Source organism: Silene latifolia, unplaced genomic scaffold, assembly GCF_048544455.1.
Source record: "Silene latifolia isolate original U9 population unplaced genomic scaffold, ASM4854445v1 scaffold_222, whole genome shotgun sequence".
NCBI lineage: Eukaryota > Viridiplantae > Streptophyta > Magnoliopsida > Caryophyllales > Caryophyllaceae > Silene > Silene latifolia.
The window spans coordinates 70,399-91,505 of record NW_027413176.1 but is presented as its reverse complement, the minus strand read 5'-3'; the positions used below and the strand labels follow the sequence as shown (position 1 = coordinate 91,505).

The window sequence follows — 21,107 nt, the reverse complement described above, 5'->3', positions numbered from 1 at the left end:
ATATAGTATAATTAATTTGTATAACTTTCTTTAATTACATTGAAGTCCTTTGGTTTCTGGATTTAATATATAATATTGATATTTGTCCCGCGTAATAGAATCTGGATCAATCCATATTACAAATTGGGTTATTTGGGCTCTAAAGCAAATAATATGGTCAATTGGGCCCAAAAGAGAAGTCAAGCTCACAATGAAAGCCCAAACTTCAAATCCATTACCAAGGAACAAATCTCTATAAATAAGAGACTTCTCACCATTTCAAAGGGTGAGGAAAAATCACTTTACAAGAGAGAAAATCATTTGTCAAAGTGAAAAGAAAAAGAAACATCAAAAGCTCTCAACTTCTCTCTACAAATCTCATCAATCAACACTAAAAAAAGAAATAAAACAGGCGACCGATTTTGGCGACTGCAATCAGTCGCTAAAATCAATTTGGCGACTGATTTCAGTCGCAGACTTTAGTCGTTTTTTCTAATTTTGGCGACTAATGTCGGTCGCCAAATTTGGCGACTGACCATTCAGTCGCCAAATGACTAAAATAGCGACTGAATTGGTAGTCGCCAATTTGGCGACTGATTAAAGGTAGTCGCCAAATTGGCGACTGATTAAAGGTAGTCACCAAATTGGCGACTGAAAAAATCCCTTTTAGTCGCCAAATTTGGGTGACTAGGCCAATATCACTGAGCCAATTTGGCGACTACCACTATCAGTCGCCAAATTTCGGTCCCCTGTTTTAGTTTTTCTTGTAGTGCAAATTGAAGCATCGAAGGGAGATTCAAGTCAACACGACCCTCTCAAGAAGCTCAAATCAAACTCAAACCAAGCTCAAGCATCGAATGGAGATTGAAGTCAACGCGACCCTCTCAAGAAGCTAAAGTCAATCAAGCGAGCCTCGAAGATTGTAGACTCGTACCTTTAAATATTGTTGTAAAATCAGTTGATAAAATAGAGGTTGTATACATAACTTTCTGATATTATATAAACTCATTTGTCTATCTGTTTTGTGTTACAATTTTATTGCAATACAAAATTTGTTGTTACAAATTTTTGGTGAACCCGACGTGAAAACCTCTACCTCTCATCTCTACAACGAACCAAGTTAATTTCAAGAACAAGGATGTCTTCCAACACATCGAGCAAACCTTCAAGAACTTATGCATCAATCCTCAAAGGATCTCCTAGTGTTGCACCTTTATCAAGCATGCCCTCAATTGGTGTTTCCACAAGAAGAATGGCAAAGAAGGCTGCTATCAATGTTGTTGCTGAAAGCTTGTGCACCGCTCATGTTCCTAAGAGGCCTCGTAAGTACTCAATTGCATCCATTGTTGCTGCCGCAACTGCTATAATCAACAAGGCTTCATCTCCACAAAAGGAGAGCAAGGAGTTCAAAGCTGGTGGTGAAAAAATGTATGTGAAAGAGTAAAGTCTGTATGTGAAAAAATAACTCCGTATCTTCTATATTTATTCAAGTGGGAACATATTGTAGAGAATAAGAATTGATTATATTTAGATGATTGATTTACAATTACAACTCATGGTATATAAGTACAATAGGATGGTCAATAGTCTAAGATATGGAGCCTAAATATAAGGAGATTTACAATCAATTAGAGCTAAGTTAGGAAACTAAATATCAATTAGTTACAAGAGATAATAGGAGAGAATAATATGAATTATTCTCTAACATCCCCCCGCAAGATGGACTGCCGGGACTGAAGGCCAATCTTGGACATTAGCATGGTGAAGCGTGGCCGAGGGAGGGACTTGGTAAGAGCATCAGCTAATTGATCGTCATTAGCAATGGGGACCACCCGTAGGAAGCCGGACTGAACCTTCTCTCGAATGAAGTGATAAGCAAGAGCAATATGTTTCATCCGGGAATGAAAGACCGGATTCGCACTTAAGTTCGTAGCACCTACATTATCACAATAAATAGCAGGCATAGAGGGAAGCTTGATCCTGAGCTCGCTAAGTAAGTTAACGAGCCAAATAATTTCAGCAGAAGCGTTGGCAACCGCCCGGTACTCAGCTTCTGTCGAGGATAGAGACACAGACTTTTGTTTTTTTGAACTCCAAGAAATTGGGTTTCGACCCAAATAAACCATATAAGCACCAGTAGATTTCAAGTCGTCAACACTACCACCCCAGTCAGAGTCGGAATAGGCATGAAGACTAAGGGGGGAGTCACGATGAATGACAATGCCATGAGAAGGTGTACCTGCCAAGTAGCGAAGAAGTCGCTTGAGAGCACTCCAGTGCGACACAGTTGGACGATGCATATACTGAGAGAGCTTATTTACCGCAAAGGCGATATCCGGACGAGTGAGCGATAAGTACTGCAAGCTGCCCAATAGAGCACGATATTCAGTTGGATTGTCAAAATCCGGACTGTCCCGTTGACTGAGTTTACTGACGGAGTCTAAGGGAGTGGAGGCGGGTTTAGCATCAAGCATATTAGCACGACTTAAGATGTCAGTTGTGTACTTTTGTTGATTGAGAAATAGGCCACGAGAGCAAGGTTGAACTTCAACGCCAAGAAAGTAGTTCAAGGTGCCCAAGTCTTTGAGAGAAAAACGTTCCGATAAGGTTTGTATAAAAGCTTGAACACGGTCAGCAGAAGAACCTGTCACAATGATATCATCAACGTAAACAAGAACAAACAAGGTGTAAGTTCCATGAAATAAAAACAGGGAAGTATCCGAGACAGAGTTCGTGAAGCCGTGTTGGAGCAGATGAGCACGGAGCTCGTTGTACCAGGCCCTAGGAGCTTGCTTCAAGCCATAGATGGCTTTCCGTAGTTGACACACATGATCAGGCTTTGCGGGGTCAGCGAAACCCGGGGGTTGCGCCATGAAGACCGAGTCAGTGAGGGTCCCCTGCAAGAACGCATCATTTATATCCAATTGACGGAGAGGCCAGTTGTTGGTGACAGCAAGACTAAGCAATAAACGGACCGTGGCGGGTTTAATAACGGGGCTGAAGGTTTCGGTATAGTCAAGGCCGGGTCTTTGGTGGAAGCCTTTGGCGACTAAACGAGCTTTATGTTTATGGATAGAACCGTCGGGGTTAAATTTGGTACGAAAAACCCACTTGCAACCGACCACGTTTTGAGAGGGGGCCGGAGGCACGAGAGTCCATGTACCATTGGAGAGGAGGGCATTAAACTGATCATCCATGGCTTTGCGCCAAGTCGGGTCAACGAGGGCTTGTTTGATGGTTCGTGGTTCTGTTGAGTGGAGATGGGCACTAAGATTGAGCTTGTTAATGGGTTTGAAGATGTTGTTAGAGGCGCGGGTACCGTGAGGGTGGACTGGAGGGGGAGGCGGTGGAGGAGGGGGTGGCAGAGGAGGAGAGGGAGAAGCTGATGGAGGAGTTTGGGGAGACTCAGGTGGGGTAGGAGTGGTCACGGGTTGAGGTGAGGCAGGGGTGATGGGCGTAGCAGGAGTGACAGGGGGTTGTGTATTGGGAGGGATAAGAAGAGGAATGGTGAAGGCACACCATTCAGGGGAGGTGGGTAAGGTTGCGGAAGTGGCGGTTTGGGCAAAGGGGTACACATTGTCAACAAACTTGACATGGCGAGAGCTGTAGACACGTAGGGTGGTTGGGTCAAGGCAAAGGTAGGAATGTTGGGACGGGGAGTAACCGACAAAGACACAAGCAATGGACCGGGGATCGAGTTTATGGGTCGTGTATGGTTGTAGCCAAGGATAGCAAAGACAACCGAAATTTTTGAAGTTGTGGTATTTTGGTGGGCCGTTAAAAAGACAATGATATGGTGATTTGTTTTGAAGAGTCGGGGTGGGCATTCGATTGATAAGGTAGACTGCCGTTTGAAATGCAAAAGACCAGAATTCGATGGGTAAGGAAGCATGGGAGAGGAGAGCAAGACCAGTATCTACTATATGCCGGTGACGTCGTTCCGCAAAGCCATTGTGTTCGGGTGTGTGAGGCGGTGAGGTAAGGTGTTGGATACCGAAAGTGGCGAAGTCGGATTTTAATTTTTCAAATTCGCCACCGTTATCGGAATAAAAGGTGAGGATGGAACGTGAGAATTGCTTTTCAACTAACGATTTGAAGGTCAAAAAAGTTGTATGAGTGTCGGACTTCTTTTTGAGTGGGAAAAGCCATGTAAATTTAGTGAAATGATCGACGAAAATTACGTAGTATTTGTATCCTTGATTGCAATAGACGGGTGAAGACCATAAATCACTAAAAATTATTTCAAGTGGAAATTGCGAAGTAAGGGAGGACACATCAAAAGGTAACTTATGACTCTTATAAATAGAACATGAATTGCAATTCTCATTAGAAATGGAGTTTTTATTGGGTAAACTAGAAACAATTGTTTTTAAAATAGACAAATGCGGATGACCAAAGCGATGGTGCAAGTCGACACCATCACTAGTGGCTGCGGGATTAGCTTGCGGCACAGGGAACGACGACAAAAAATAGTAGACACCTTCACTTGCTTGTCCAGTAAATAGCTTCCGTCCAGAATCAAGGTCCTTCACAACAAACGAAGAGGATAAGAAATCAATGGAAACATTGTTATCGGAACAAAATTGAGAAACAGAAATAATATTTTTATGCATTAATGGAACATGAAGAACATTATGTAATTTGAAGGAATGAATAAGAGTGGAACTAGTGTTGTGAATGGGAAGCCCAGACCCATCGCCAATGACAATTTCGTCAGTCTCGTCATATGGATGGTGTAGGGCTAGGTTTTCAAGGTCGGAGGTAACATGGTGCGATGCACCACTGTCCAACAACCAGGGAGAAGGGATGGCTTGGGGAATTAGCTGCGTGGGGTTGGCTTGGGCGGTGGCATGGGGGGTTGAAGCAGCTGGGGTACGGGTATAGGGGGGACACGGATGTCGGGGTAGAGCTTTTTGAAAATAGGGCAATAGTAGAGGGTGTGGCCTTGGGTGTGACACCATTGACACTTGCCTTTGAAAGGATTGTTTGGGTTTTGGTTTGGGGGAGTGGGCGTGGCAGCAGGGGTTCGAGGTGTGGAGGCAGAGGACGTGTGACGGGCATAGGTGGGGTGAGCGACAGCAGGGAAGGTAGTGGTTAAGGCAGCAGAAGGGGTGGCGGATTGGGAGAGGCGAAGTTCCTGGTTAATTAATTTTTCCAGGAGGTCAGGAAACGGGATAGGGGTGTCACGGGCATTTACCGCATCGATAACAGGCTGATACGAAGCATCGAGCCCATCAAGGACTTGGTCCGTGACATCCTTGGGAGGGATAAAGGAACCTAGGAGGGCTAGTTCGTCAACGGTGGCTTTGATTTTGGTCATGTAGTTGGTGATGGAGAGGGAGCCTTTGGTTATATGTTTGAGTTTGTGGCGTAATTGTTTTATGTGACCACGAGACGGATTGGCATAGGCGGATTGAAGAGTTGCCCAAGCCTCATTTGTTGTCGAGATGCGGTTGAGGAGGGGGCTAAGGTCGGAGGTAAGAGTACTAGCCAAAGCACCGAATAGAAGCCGGTCTTGCCGATACCATGTGTTGTAGGCCGGATTAGGAGTAATTTTGTCACTAGTCGTGACAGTTTTGGGAGGAGGGGCACTACCATCGATATAGGAAGATAGCCCATAACCTTGGAATAGCGATTCAAGTTGAAGCCGCCATTGTCGATAGTTGGAGCCATCTAGTTTGACGATGGAGTGAACATTTAGGAGGATGAGCGGTTTTTGAGGCTCATCGGAGTTAGGGATGGTGGAGCTCGACATTGAGCGGGGGGGGGGAGGAATTTCCGTGTGGTGTTTTGTTTAGGGTTTTGGGAGAGGATGAAACCTTTCTCCTGATACCATGTAGAGAATAAGAATTGATTATATTTAGATGATTGATTTACAATTACAACTCATGGTATATAAGTACAATAGGATGGTCAATAGTCTAAGATATGGAGCCTAAATATAAGGAGATTTACAATCAATTAGAGCTAAGTTAGGAAACTAAATATCAATTAGTTACAAGAGATAATAGGAGAGAATAATATGAATTATTCTCTAACACATATTTGCCACGTTAACATCTTAAAACAGATATTATCGTCATAAGAGAGACGTGAAAATAAGTCATGCAAAGTCATGCCTTATTAAGCGTGTCAAAGTTTGGAGATAACATGAGGATCCGCGTGCGTTCCTCGTAGCCCTTTGTGTTTAGATCTTTCATCAAACCGTCTATATTTTTGTTTTAACAATCAAAGTTGTGCATTTTGTCAAGAAAAATTATACCCAAGAACGTAATTAAATTAAAAAAAATACTTCCTCTGTCACGATATTTTGTTATCTTTGCCTTTGACACAACCACTAAAAAACTGCAGGTAGATGTCCAACAAAGTACACAATATTGTATTATTGTTTCATCGACTTACACCCTAGTAAATTGCAAATAATTTACATATCCGGTTAAAATTGCACAAGTCTATACTAGTTCGGTAAATCTTGCTTAAAACAAAGTATTGGTCTTAAATTCTAAACTTCGAATGAAGAACTACCATATGGTTTTTCATGGTGATAATAAAGATAAAAAGTTGGCATTTTTCCAAAAAACTTGCTATATAATTTTATATATATTTAATGCTCCCTACCATCCAAACCAAAGGTAACAGTTGCCACACTTACCGATGCACGTTTCGCAACGTGAATACTTTTAGTTACACATTATTAAAAATTATAAAAATTTGATATTCTTATAACATTCATAACGATAAATCAAACAATATTAAAGATTCCCTATGATCATAAATAGAGCCAAAAAATAAGTATTACATTTTATTTGAATGAAAGGGACTATGTTTTAAGTTTATAAGGGGTCGTTTGGTTACCTTTAAACAACACAGGAATTTAAATTCATGTGAATTGCAAAATTGACCTATTGTTTGGTTACCCCAATTCACATGAATTGAAAGTTTCCATAAATTCCAATTCCTCCATAATGGAGGAAGTGACTTACCTAGGTCCCCATAGGTAAGTGATAATGCCTACATGAATTGCACTTCCTATATGGCAACCAAACAATATTTTCTAATTCACATGAATTCTAAAATCACGTGTTTTATGACTTACTAGACAATACAAATTCTTACATGCAACCAAACGACTCCTAGTAATAATTCCCGTCTTAAATGAAACCACTTATAGACATCCAAATACGCGGAACAAAAACACGCAGAAGAAACCGCGAAATATCACGCATGCGCCACGCACAACACAACACAGACTTCAACGCAACCCCACCCCCACGTCACCATTTCCTCTTTCTTCTTCATCGTCTTCATCTTCAACGTCCCTCATTTTCCTGCGAAATCTTCACTAAACATCGACGAAGAAACCCTAATTTAACACTCTAATTCAATTTACACATACAATATCGAATCATTCAAACACAAATCAATCTAATTTTTACAGTATTAATTTTATTGATTGAATTTTGCTTTATTTTGATTCGATTAGCAAAATAAAAACACAACCTAGAAATGGAAGTAACGATGGCTAATCAATTGATTGATCGAAGAATAGGAGCATTGGGAGATATGCGAGTTTTACCAGATGAGATCATTTGCGATATTATTACTGCTCTTTCACCTCGTGATGTTGCTCGTCTTTCTTGTGTTAGCAGGTTAAATTTTAATCGCTTTAATTGATTATTTATTTATATTAATTTGATTAGCTTAGAGATTTTTATTAGCTTGTTGCTTTTTATGTTTCGATTGTTGCTTTTTATTTATTTATATTGCTACAATAGGTCTTGCTTAAGACGGAGTATCCGTTTTATCAATAGGGATTATGATTGAGGATATTGTTATACAGTATGATTGAGGATATTATTGGTGTAGCCGTGTAGAAATGTAGGATGTTGTGTTGCTCATCTTGGATAGTCGAATACTCGAACTATAAGGGTTGAGGAGTTGGAAAGCACAATTTGTACAGTAGTAAATACTAAATAGTTGACTTTGCGAAAATAAGTCAGTTGTTTACCTTTGTTTAGAATCCGTCTTCTAGAAAAAGTAAAGTTAAATAATTGATTAGGACGGAAGAACAATGTCGTATTGATGATTTTAGATGTTATTCCCTCCGTCCCGGTCAATTGTTGTCCTTTGATCTTGGCACAAAGACCAAGGAAAGGCGAAGGGGCCAGTTACTAAATGACAAGTGGAATAAATTGAGTGTGAATGATGAAATTGCTCATCAAGTTCATTCTTAAAATAGAAAGGACACCAATTGATTGAGACACCCAAAAATGGAAAAGGACAATAAATGACCGGGACATAGTAAGTATCTTCTAGTTACCGGGACAGTTATAGTTGAGGAACTTATGAATACCAATTAGACTTAGTTTTCTTTCTGTTTGCAAGTAGATCTTAATTTTAAAAAATTGCACCTCAAGCGCAATTAAGCTCAAGCCTTGTCAGCACGGTCCTGTGGCCACAGCGTGCCTCGCACCTTTTAATATAAAGTATTGGACTATTGTATGAGAATTTGGTCCCTTCTGGTTGGACAAATGGTACAGAGTTTTTGAAGCATAGAGAAAGTTGAAGGAACATTTGCAGTGAGCCGAATTACACATCAGTTCTTTTTGGGTGTCAAGGTTTCATGTTGTCGGGTAAACTTGAAGCCTAGAGGTACAGACATTGATTCAAACTCGTCGCCTTTGAAATGGAAGTGTTACTTAGGTAGTGGCATTTAAAAGCGTGTTCTTTTCATCTATAGTTGGTTTACTGTGTGATGAAATTGTGTCAGCAATGAAGAGTGAATGGATAGAGAGTAATGGAATTGAAAAGGGAGGAAAGTGGAGGATTCATAGAGGAAAGGTGTAGTTTACAAGGTTTTACTGAATTTTATTCATCGTATTGGAACATGAAACATGGAGGCTATTCAATTAAATTATGGAGAAATCTACTTGGCTATGAGCAGTATATCTTAATTAGTCAGCGTCATAGGTTGTGTAGTAACAATTTGTGATTGTATCTCTGTTCTAGCAGAGTGCTTTGGTATTTAGCTCTGCATAGTTTCTTAATGTTTTCTTTTGCTACCATTCTGTATGCTTTTGCAGTGTGATGTACATATTTTGCAATGAAGAACCACTTTGGATGACTCTTTGTCTCAATAATGTGAGTGGCCTTTTTGAGTATAAAGGGTCTTGGAAGAGAACGACGCTACAACAGTATGTTCCCATGTCAGTGTCTTGAGTAACATGATCCTGCTTTGAAACGTTCCCAATGTGCTCATTTTTTCGTTTATTGTCAAACTTTAGCGCGGAAGCTGTAAATGTGGATGACGCATCTCAAATTAGGCCGCTTCACTTCGACGGTATTGACATCCTATAGACGTTTGCTAGATGGGTCATTGAGTAAATCTTATCTCTGTGAATCCGTAATAACCAAGGCTATGACTTTGCTAATAATTCTAATAAGCGACATTCTCTATCTATGTAGGATTCTACTCTCTGTTCCTTTACAGGAGATTATACAGGTGCTATACTACATTGGGTGACTTTTATGTGGATAATGGAAATGTGGAAAGGAAGATCAACCTTTCTCCAGAGGAATTCCGCAACAACTATGATGGAGTAAAGCCGGTATGTTTGCTAAAAAGAAAGGATGATTTGCAAAAAGTCATGTGTAATGAATTAATGATCATCGCTTTTCTTTAATTTTCATTTCTAACCCGCTTTTCACTCATGCCTCCTTTTGCCTTGTATCTTTCAATATGTTTCACACTTTTACAGTTTTAGCCCTTTGAACGTGAAAAATAACAGTGTTACTTGTTCATTATCTATAAGAGAGTCCTTACATTTGGGTCGCTTCATTAGGCAATAGGTGCTACACATGATATCATTGATTCATTGCTCCTCATAAGACTGTGTGCACTCTTAATTGGTCACCTATAAATATGTTATCGATCTACTGTATCAGGTTTTGATTACTGGTTTAGCTGATACTTGGCCAGCTAGGAACACATGGACCTTGGACCAACTAGTTCTCAAATATGGGGATTTGCCTTTCAGGATTTCTCAACGGAGTGCTCGAAAAATGAAGATGAAATTGAGAGATTATGTCTCATACATAAAGCTTCAGCGTGATGAGGATCCTCTTTATATCTTTGATGAGAAGGTGAAACAGTCAGAACTCAGAAGATTTTATTGTTTATTTTATGTGCTCTTCATATACTTAGGCTAGCCTTGCGTGCAGTTTGGAGAAGCGGCACCGTGTTTGCTGAAGGATTATACTGTTCCTGATCTGTTTCAAGAAGACTTGTTTGATGTTTTGGACCCAGATCAGCGTCCACCATTTAGATGGCTCATCATAGGACCAGAGAGATCAGGAGCTTCCTGGCATGTTGATCCAGCTCTTACTAGTGCTTGGAACACTCTTCTGTGTGGTCGCAAGAGGTAACTCTCACACTGTATGTTGTTCTTTGCCTGTTACATAATCTCATTGAAATTCTTCTCTTGTTGACATTTGCCAGCCTGTAAATCTGTAATATTATGAATCTTCCGCATTTTCTTTCATTGGTTGAAGTAAGAAATTTTAACGCAGAATTTTGTTATAGCTCAAAAGTGTAGAACTTAAGTGATGTCCTTGCTAACTGTGTAAATGTTTATGGTTTGCATTAATAATCAAGGCTGAAACCGATACTTAATATTATCTCTAATCATTATTGTCTCCATTTTACTTTGGTATTCAACCAGTGTCGTGATTGATTCATCAAAACTAATTGTTATGTTATCATTTGAAATAGTTGTAAATAGACCATAACCGGACAAAAATGTTGATTCTCTATCTTGATAGGGCTATTGTCTATCAGGTTGGGCCAAAGATTAAATGTTGGTTAACTCTAGTGTGCTCTTTATTATTAGTAACCAGTTCATTTGCAATTCTCTGCCTGTATTAGATAGAAACTAACAGCTTAGAGCACTTCAAGTTATCTATCCACAATAAAAGTCCTGCAATCTAAATCAGTTCGACAAATTTTAACTCTACTGTAAGTCCTGCAATCTAGTTGTAAATCTATTGTTAAGACTCACGAATCCACCTGCATGAGGAATCCATTAAGTACGACTTGCAGAAGTACATGAAAATAAATATTACGGTGCATACAAGTAAATCTTAAAGGTAGTGTGCGGAGCATCACATGATGCCCCCGATGTTGCTTAGACCTTTTAACATTCAATTTGCTTAATGCATATTCTAATATGTGTAAGACTTTGATCGACCTTTTTTTTTGTAGGAAAATGAGATTTAAGATACTTAGTTAATACAGTTAACAAAACAGTTCTCATAGCCGTATAATAGTAGAAGCTAACACTCTACAACAATAATTAATAAAAAAACCTTGATATTACTGTTTTATACTTTTATCTAAACATTTTGGCTGTCGTCACACATTATTTTTGAGTTGAAAGGTGAAGCAATTGGAGTACACATTAATAGCACTGTGACTCCGGCTTACTATTAAGTAAATCAAGATGCCATTTACGGCAATGAACGTTTCAATGGTATGCTAGTTGAGAAGAGTTGAGGTTATAAAAGCTTGGCATATAAACAAAAGTAATGTACTTAAATTTGATTGTAATCTTCAGAAGCTCCTCGTTGCTGGTAATGGAGGATTTCGGCTGAGCAGGAGATTTATGAAATATTTGAGTTGCTTATATTCTCACTTTTCGATGTGTTTCTTGCTTATTCATAACTTCATAAGTATGCAAGGTCTAGATGTAGGAGTGTATCATTGTGATGTGGGATAACCTGACAGTTATCATGTGTTGGTAGTCACTACTATTGTTTTTGTCCTTTAGAGTATACAAAGACAGTAGATCATTCTGCATGATGATAAACTTATTGTTTCTTAATCTAAGATCTGTTAGTTTACTTGCTTACCGTCTTTGTGTTCATTTCAATTTTGAATTGTTTCTCTATGAATGGCGATTTATGCAAATAATTCTTCAGGTGGGCATTGTACCCTCCTGGTAAAGTGCCTTTAGGTGTGACTGTGCATGTAGATGAAGAGGATGGTGAAGTAAATATTGACACGCCATCTTCATTACAGGTAATTATGTATAGATATCAATGTCTTTTTGAAACATGATGTTTGTTTGTGCGTTGCACGGCTTGCACCTGTCCGTTTTGCTTGTATGCCTGCATATTTATATTTTTCTCTTCATTTTTGTAGTGGTGGCTTGATTTTTATCCGCTTCTCCCAGATGAAGACAAACCTATCGAGTGTACTCAGTTGCCTGGTGAGACTATTTTTGTTCCAAGTGGGTGGTGGCATTGTGTGTTGAACCTTGAACCCACTGTTGCTGTTACACAAAACTTTGTAAATACCACAAACTTTGAGTTTGTATGTTTGGATTTGGCCCCTGGCTACCGTCACAAAGGAGTTTGCCGCGCTGGGTTGCTGGCTACTGATGGTGCCAGTTTTGAAGAAGTGGATAGAGTTATGGCCAGCCCTAAAAGTTGTTTGAGTCCCATGGATGCACCGAGGAAAGAAAAGAGACTCAGAACACAACATGTACACCATGATATTTCTGAGACTGGTGCTGCGAGCTGTTGTAGCATGTGGAGAAATGATCTGCCATATGAAATATCCTTTCTTTCGAAATTTTTGGATGAATATAGAGATCATTATAACTATGTCTGGAGTCCGTCTAACTGCATTGGACAAAGGGAAATGAGAGGGTGGCTATGGAAGCTCTGGATTGGTAGGCCAGGATTGAGGGATTTAATATGGAAGGTATATTCTTCTTGCTTGCGAAAATTTGCTTCCTGGATTTTTCTGGTAACAAATTGTGTAGGGATTAAGCGTCCTGTTGAACAGTGTCTCTTGGAACATTCTGAATGTGAAAAAGATTGATTGCATTTTGTATAACTTATGTAAGTGGCAATCGTCACAAGAATGTCTAGTAGGAGTCACTTTTTTCCCTCTTCTGAAATTGACTTGGGTAAATTGAGAATATTTACCTCGTGTGGTCTGGTCTTCTTTTATTGTGTGTGCTGTACTGCATCAGCTTTTCAGCTTGACTACATGAGCCATAGTGGGGTGGCTTGAAAATGCTGGTGGCGTCAGCTAAGTTGCATGATATGCCCGAGATATTGCAACTAGTAAATGCTATTATTTTCCTATCTCCAGGGAGCGTGCATTGCTGTGAATGCCGGGAAATGGTACGAGTGCCTTGTTCAGATATGCCAATTTCATAATCTGCCTTTTCCGAAAGACGAAGAAAAGTTGCCTGTGGGCACAGGCAGCAATCCTGTAAGTCTTTCCCAATTTGTTTTAAGTCAATACAAAATCCTTGGGGTGAGTAATGTACTTTACCTCCTTATGGACTCAAGCCGCCATTATTTTCTAAGACATATAGGCTTTGCTCATAGGATGTAACTGGGGCATCCTTTGATTCTTTCTTAGCAATGGCTTTGTATCTTTTCTGCACTCATATATTACTAATACATATTCATCTGTAACAATGAGTTGTTAGGCTAGTCTAGTGGTAGAGACTCAGATTGGGGGATTGTGAACGACGGTATAAAATACTCCTGTTACGTTACTTAATGCCTGTTAATTAAGGAAACTCCAAGCTGCCATTACGGTATTTTTCGTCTAATATGACCCATAAAATGCCTATATTGAAAGTATCACCGTCATTTCACTGATATATTCGTGAATAAATTTTTGTAGAGTCATGATAGGCTGTAACCATGGAAAACGCAATTTAATATCTATCTTAAGAAGAACTGAAGATCTAATGCATTTGTTAAACATTTTTTGCATTAAGGTCGCATTGGCCGCTACACATTGTTTCCTTAGCCTTTCGACAAGCTCGGTTGAGTGTTACTTGATTGTATATATTATATGTTTGACTTGCAACTTCTACAAATATGCAAGCTATGGTATCAACTGAACTGTTTCTTAATTTGCTTACCTTTTGGGCAGGTTTTTCTTGTTGCAGATAGTGTAGTCAAAATCTATGTTGAAGGTGGACTGGAATCTTCACTCTATTGTTTAGGCACAGAGGTACAAATCCTGAGGTTCAAAGACATCTCTCTCTTAACCAATGAATGTTTTTGAAAAGTTGACAATTAATAGCCTGAACTTTGATTATGCAGCTTGAGTTCTACAATCTACTGCGGGAAGTGAAATCTCCATTGGGGGAGCATGTTCCTGATGTTTTGGCCAGTGGTTTTGTTTCTCTTGATAATGGGTCTTACACTCTCGCTTCTTGGGATGGGAAAGGGATTCCTGATATTATCGCCGATCATGATTCTTTGATTGACAGTTGCAAAAACTATAGCATTCCCTTTGGCCTATGGAGCAAAAAGTTATTTGAGCACAAAACAGCGGCATTGCCTGCAAATGAGCCAATCAATTTAATTGGAAGCAAGAAAATCATGCCTTACATTGTGACAAAACGGTGCAAGGGGAAACTTTTTGCTGAGATGTAAGTAGGCCTGGATGATTGACAAGTCCTGACTAATATCCTCATTTCTGTGGCTACCTTAAAATACAAGTGTCTCACCTTGTGGTAGACTTATTATTGCAGAAGAGACTCGTTGTCCTGGGAAAATGCCCTGGATTTGGCTTCCTTTTTAGGAGAGCAGCTGCGTAACCTTCGAGAATTACCTGTTCCTCAGCTGGACCCTGTCGCACTAGAGAACATTAAACATGAAGTTGGTCCTTCAGATGGTGTCAATTCTAGGGAAGTTGACTCCAATGATGCTGCTGTTTGGGGGATATTTCTTCACAACCTAGCCGTTCGGAAGAAGAATGTGGTGACCCAGCTGAAAAAATGGTATTATGACTTACAAGTTACTATTGACTTTTCTCTACACTGAACAATAGTTTATTTGTTTCGTTAGAAAATTAAAAGCTACTGTTCGGGACTTAGGTGCGTTGAGCTGCTCATCTCATGCACGACTAATTAGTACTCCATCCATTCCAATAGTACTGTGCTCTTTTGAGTTTCGTAGTCAACTATGACCGAAATCAGAATTTACAATAGTTACAACTTTTGGTAAAGATAATATGAAAACAGTTGTTTTTATAAATCAAACAAGGACAAACTTGACATTGTATCTTTACTTATATTTGGAAAGCTTATGAAAGTTGACAATCCGAGTCCAAGAGGAACACATATAAATTATTAAATGGGATAGAGTGTGGGGGTTGTACTTGCTATGAGATCTTGTATCAGTAGCAAGTCACAGGTACTTTTTCACACTTTCTTGTGACTTATTCCTCCATTGATTTGGCCACCCGGGGTTGTTCAACTCAAATGAGATCAGATTAGATTAGCTTCATTGCTATGACTCATGCTTTTTACTTGCAATATGGACTCATCATGTTCTTGTTACTCATTATGTTCATAGATCCATGTTACTGCCCTTCATTTTTCCATTTCTCAATATTTTGTTCACATTGTTCTGACTGTATTGATTGTTATATACAGGGGGCATCCTATTCCTAGTTGTCTCATAGACAAAGCTGTTGAATACCTGCCAGATGATTTCGAGAAGTTACTCCCTCTTTTTGCGGTAAAATAATCAATTAATACTTGTTCACCTGGGGAAACCAGGAAAGTGAAAAACTTTTCTTACAAGCAGTTTTCCTTTTTCTTCGTATTTTCAGGGTGAAGCTTGTTCCTGGATACATTCAGATATAATGGATGATAACTTATATCTAGAGCCACTGGCTAACAACATCGTCCACGACCCTTCAAACAATGTAAATGGCAATGGGAACATAAAGAATGGAGAAGGCCTGTTGTGGAAGCCTTCCTATATTCTTGACTTCAGTGATCTCACTATTGGTGAGTAATAGTTTAAACAGTTGGCACATGCGTGCTCTATGCTAGCACTCAATGTATCTAATTATTTCATTTCCAGGTGACCCAATTCTCGATTTGATACCTATACATCTGGACATCTTCAGAGGAGATCCTCGTTTACTTAAACATCTTTTATCTGGTTATAAGCTTCCTCTGATGAGAAAGAACTCACTTCATGGTTCGGCTGATAATATCATCAAGTTTGAGCGTGCCTCTTATCGTGCGATGTGAGTCAATATTGTTACTGAATCTTTCTTATCTTACACATTAAATTGCAACTCGATTATTGTACACATCCGCCAAATCTAACACCGTGGGTCATCTGGTTACAATCTCCCCGTCTTGACTCATTGACTCCCAATAGGGGTTAGGTAAGTAGGTAACCAAGGTTGCATATACTTCCTCCCCCTCAACCCGCCTTTTGCGACTTGTCTTTTGCGATTGCTCACCACAACCTGTCCAAATATTGTGCTATAAATGCTAGCCAATATCGCCTCACTATGCAGTCGTGGCAACACTCAGAACTTATAACTCGTCGAGATAACATGTCATGGCCTAGTATAAGTGCCAGGTTTTGAGACCCTTGGGAACTGCGGTTGTTCTCTACATTTCATTTAAAGTTTCTCATCTAAGTTCTCGTATCGATAATGTCAGCAATTTGCAACATTTTGAATTTAGTGCAGAACCATCAATTTCCGTAGCTTTTTTTTTTTTTTTTTTTTTTTGACAGCTGTAAATAAAGGATATTACAGTCTTAAGGCTTGCCGAGCTAAACTATGAGCAAGCCCATTTAGATACCTCGGAATAAAATTAAAACATAAACAATGAAAAAAGCTGAATTTCCTGCGTAAATCCTCAAGCAAACCAGCAATTCGATGGTCCTCCTTTTCAACCCCTGCTAACTGATTGACAAGCTGCAAGCAATCTGTTGAGATATCAAGATGGAAAATCCTCTCCTCATAAGCCCACAGAATGACGTCTCTAATCCCCAATGCTTCAGCCTGTAACGCCGATTCCATAGCTGTATTTGCTTACTTCTGAATAATTCATTGTTCAAACCCGATGACAGGTGTTACTGTATTTTGCACGAGGACAACGTCCTGGGAGCTGTTTTCGGCATATGGGAAGAGTTGAGAGAGGCAAAATCTTGGGAAGAGGTCGAAGATAAGGTTTGGGGAATTCTGAACGAATATACAGATTGCTGTTAGACATTTACCCTATTTTTTAAGGTCTGATACCCTATTTTTTTTCTCGTACTGCGAGTGTTTTTAACTTGAGAGCTGTAACATATGATCATTCTTGGCAACTATGTTTGGACCTATTAAGGTTCGATTTTAATATTGGCGGATACTGAAATAAATGGAAAAGGGAATTTTGAAGATGAGCCCTTGGGGCTTCAATTTTGTTTTTTCATTGTAATGTTGTGAGATTTGTCATATTTATACTCCATCGAATGTGTGGCTGATTCGACTCCGATTGCATGCCGCTCTTCCCGACCGTTCCTGTTGTGCGAGCTATTTCCCTTATTTAATACACTAAACAGAAATTGTGCTGTATTGGTAGTATTTTGAGCATTTCCAATCCCTGAACGGTATGATCAACAACAAATTAGACTAGCTAATTTGTTCCGCTGCGATAGAGATCCTACGTAAGAGTAACTGTATTGATTGATATTCGTTCCATCGTAATCTGAGTGAATACAATGGTACTATATTTATAGTACTTAGAATATCGTATCAACTAATATCACAATAATATAACATCTTATTCTAATACTTATATTATTCCGATTACGGTATATTAGAATATACCCTAATATCTTCAACAAGAAGTCGAAGTTATATGCAAAACACAATTTAAATACGAGATAAATAAATGATTGAAACAAACACAATATTAATTAACGTTTTATATTACAATAACATATTTGACAGCAAAACCAATTAAATCCTACGAGTAATATTTAAACCAATCGATGCATGACGTATTAACGCTAATTAATAAAATAAATTAGAAATTCATTTTGGTCCTGATTTAGGAGCACCTAGTAGAAGGTCAACACTGTGAAAAGCAACATCAAGCTGGAAATTGGTCCTGCCAAAGCAATGCTCCTTGAAGAACCGTTACCGAGAGGTGGAGAAGGCGGTGTCTTGGACGAGGAAGTGGCTGCTGATGGTGTTGGTTCTGATGAAGGTGAAGTCTTAGAGGATGTAGAGGTTGATGGTGCCGGTGTGCTAGACGATCCAGAACTAGGAGTACCTGCACAAGTTACAATTATGTTGTCATTAGTATAACGTTACAATCTTTTATAATTTCTACATTCGATAGTGAGTCGTAAATCTCGTAATATTGTTGACTATACTTTACAAACTAATAAACAATATGTTCTTTTTTTTTTTGGGTGATAAAGAGTATTTTAATGAAACGTAAATAATTCGTGAAAAATAAACATAAGTAGCAGTATACCTTGAGTACACATACTAGGGCCAACATCTTTGATGCCACAATCTTGAGGAAGTTGTAAAACCTGAGTCATATTGAACATGGTACCAAGGGTAGGGTCGCTGATAACGGCGCAAAGGCACGGGAGTTGCGTCTGAATCGCCATCTTAAGAGGATCACAGCAAACCGGCGGTGGGTTTGAGAAACCTAGGTACGGTACACATGGTACCAACGCTTGAATACATGTCTCTCCGGCACTGATATCTTGTGCTTTTGTTGTTGTCCACGACATCAAAATCACGAATAACACCGTCATTATCGTCATCTTCTTCTTCGTTGATGCCATTGTTTGTTAGATAAGCTCTTGGAGAGGATGATTTTGTTTCTGTTTTTGAATTGTTGAAAATACAATTGGATAACTTGGTTTATATAGATTTTCGAATTGTATACAATCAAATCCTACTATTACACAAACTAGGATATCTAATACCACGCAATAGTAATAATCCTAATTATATCATAACAATAATACTGCAGGGACGAAGTTAGAGTAAAATTATGACCCGGGTAGATTTTCACTTCGTCCCATGTCTATATTCATTTACATAGATTTTATATCATTGTTTTAGCATCTTGGATAAACATACAAATTAATTATTATTTTTATGTAACTATTAAATAATACATAGACTTAGTCCATGTTTTACATATAGACCTATACGATGAAATAAATTCAAACATAAATGATAATAAAACTATTTTAAGACGGTTCCATTATAAATTAAGGCGAGACCAAAGTCGTAAAACTATGACTAATGAAGCAATGGTATTATTGTTTTTGTTCCGGGTATAATTCCAGAGCAAGTATCGTTACCACCCGTGGCTTGTAGAATAATGTCTTGGGTTAGACCCTCCGTGCTTCTATCGTCTCCCTCGGCCTCCCCTGCAACAATGAACGAACTGAGGGCTTGGCTTTGTGCCAAGCGTACCCACTCCGACGCCCAAGTCAGTGAACTTAGAGGTATAAGTTGTATGCTAATTGGCTAGGAATGTATTGTAGAGAGATAAGAGAGATGTTACCAGATGAATAGTGTATTTAGGTTCAGTTGTGAGATCCTTTCCTCAAAGAAGGTTGAGGAGTATTTATAGGCTTTCACCTTTTGTCACGTAGTGGCCAAGTGGCCAAGTGGCTTATCAGGTGGAAAGACCGTTCTACCCTCGGCCGATGAACCTATGGCGGGCCTGAGAGGGTCTTGGATATGAGTACGCGGGTATGTGTCCCGGCCGTCGGGTTGTCGGCCGAGACGCTCGGCTAGTTGGCCGATGGGATGCATCGGCTAGACGATCTAAGTCGTTGACTTGCTTTGTGGATATCTTTGACCTTGCTCAGTGTGTTGACTTTGGTCAGCGGTGCAGAATATGCCCCATCAATTTGCCCCCAGCGTAGTCTATGCCGTGGTATGGGCTCCGATGTATGCTGAGCATATATTCTGCACAAACTTCCGCAAATTTCCTGTATCGGTGTCTTCTTGTGTACCGGCGTGGCTCTTGTTAGGCCGCACCATATACCATATCCCCCCTCCACATGGATGCGTAAAGGGTATCCGATGTGGAAAAGGAACATGACGCTGGCCGAGACCAGGGAGAGTGCTTGGTTGACTTTGATTGCCCCGTGCGTGCTCCATGACTTGGTTGATCGGTAGCCGGCGGAGAGTAGATACCCAGGAATTTGCTTGAAATGAACAGTCGCAGAGATGTGAATAGGCTTGTTGAAGACGCTTGGTCACTGTTGCATTGATTGACATTCAACTGTTGCGACGATTGACATTCCGCGGTTGCATGCTTGACACGTGTGTGTTCGCTGATTGGTTGACACTTCATGGGCTGTGCCCTGATTGGTCCTTCTTCATGGGCTTTTCTCTATAAATAGGGAAGTTATTCCGTGATTTTGGCCTCCATTTTATTTTCGAAAATTTTTCTCTAAAATCTTCATCTCTCCAAACTTTCAAGGGTTTTCTTCTTCTTAATCTTCGGAGTATCTGATCCGGCGAGTGTTTTTCTTTAAGGTAAACAAGCAAACTTTTATTTTTTTCTTCTTTGGTAATTTGTTGTGAATCATGTCTTCGATGCCGGGATTGGTACTTCGCGCCGGGGTTCCCCGTCGCGTCTTGATGAGGAGGAGGTGCTTTGAGGCCATCCCGCTAAGGTTTGGGGGCCCTAAGTCTCCTTCCCCGTAGGCCGATCCGCCCCTCCTGGAGGAGTTGGAAGATGAGGATGATGATGAGGGGGCTCCCGGTGATGGCGGGAGGATTATCACTCCGGATCGTGGTGAGGGGGCTTCCGTTGGTGGTGGGAGGAGGGCTATTCCAGACCATGGTGAGGCCTGCACGACTGGCCTCGACCGTACCTGGACAAATAAATTCGCAGCGACTCCGGGGAAACTCTTTTCGGAGATCACTTCTTCCTTGGTGAGGGGTATAAAATTGTTTTCCCTCGGGAGGGTCGGGCGGTCTCGTCCTCCCCCGGTCATATCGGCGTGTACATCGTGCAATTGGAGTACGGGCTCCGGTTTCCTTTGAACGAACACGTCGTGCCCATCATCGAGCTATGAATCTTGCCGTGGCCCAACCGCATCCGTTGGGCGTGAGGACGATAATCGGCTTTGTGTGGCTCTGCCTCTTTAAAGGGGAGATCCCTACGGTCGACTTATTCCGCCGACTTCATAGTCTTCGGCCGTCATTTGCCAAAAGGGTGGGGTGGTACAGGCGTGCGGATGGAGCCGGGATATGTCTCCGTAAACAAGCTTACTTCCTGCAAAGACTGGCAAGAGCGATG

At 40.2% G+C, this 21,107-nt stretch overlaps 2 protein-coding genes across 3 annotated transcripts; one reads left to right on the top strand and one right to left on the bottom strand.

Annotated features, from left to right (window-relative positions):
- Positions 1 to 7,180: 7,180 nt before the first annotated feature.
- LOC141638886 (lysine-specific demethylase JMJ21) lies at positions 7,181 to 17,211 on the top strand. 2 transcript variants are annotated; one of them, XM_074448072.1, is made up of 16 exons: positions 7,181 to 7,628; positions 9,063 to 9,173; positions 9,264 to 9,319; positions 9,445 to 9,587; positions 9,925 to 10,122; positions 10,201 to 10,400; positions 11,956 to 12,055; positions 12,179 to 12,742; positions 13,139 to 13,261; positions 13,940 to 14,020; positions 14,113 to 14,444; positions 14,547 to 14,795; positions 15,453 to 15,537; positions 15,632 to 15,812; positions 15,889 to 16,057; positions 16,900 to 17,211. In XM_074448072.1, the coding sequence occupies exons 1-16, from the start codon at positions 7,486 to 7,488 to the stop codon at positions 17,036 to 17,038; spliced, it is 2,874 nt and encodes a 957-aa protein (XP_074304173.1). In that variant the 5' UTR covers positions 7,181 to 7,485; the 3' UTR covers positions 17,039 to 17,211. The 2 variants fall into 2 exon arrangements, with proteins under 2 accessions (XP_074304173.1, XP_074304174.1); XM_074448073.1 differs by having other exon boundaries at positions 7,227 to 7,628; positions 10,017 to 10,122.
- A 613-nt stretch (positions 17,212 to 17,824) lies between these two features.
- On the bottom strand, positions 17,825 to 18,692 carry LOC141638885 (uncharacterized). The gene is made up of 2 exons (XM_074448071.1): positions 18,297 to 18,692; positions 17,825 to 18,089 (listed from the first exon to the last, which is right to left on the bottom strand). The coding sequence occupies exons 1-2, from the start codon at positions 18,616 to 18,618 to the stop codon at positions 17,875 to 17,877; spliced, it is 537 nt and encodes a 178-aa protein (XP_074304172.1). The 5' UTR covers positions 18,619 to 18,692; the 3' UTR covers positions 17,825 to 17,874.
- Between the last annotated feature and the right edge of the window lie 2,415 nt (positions 18,693 to 21,107).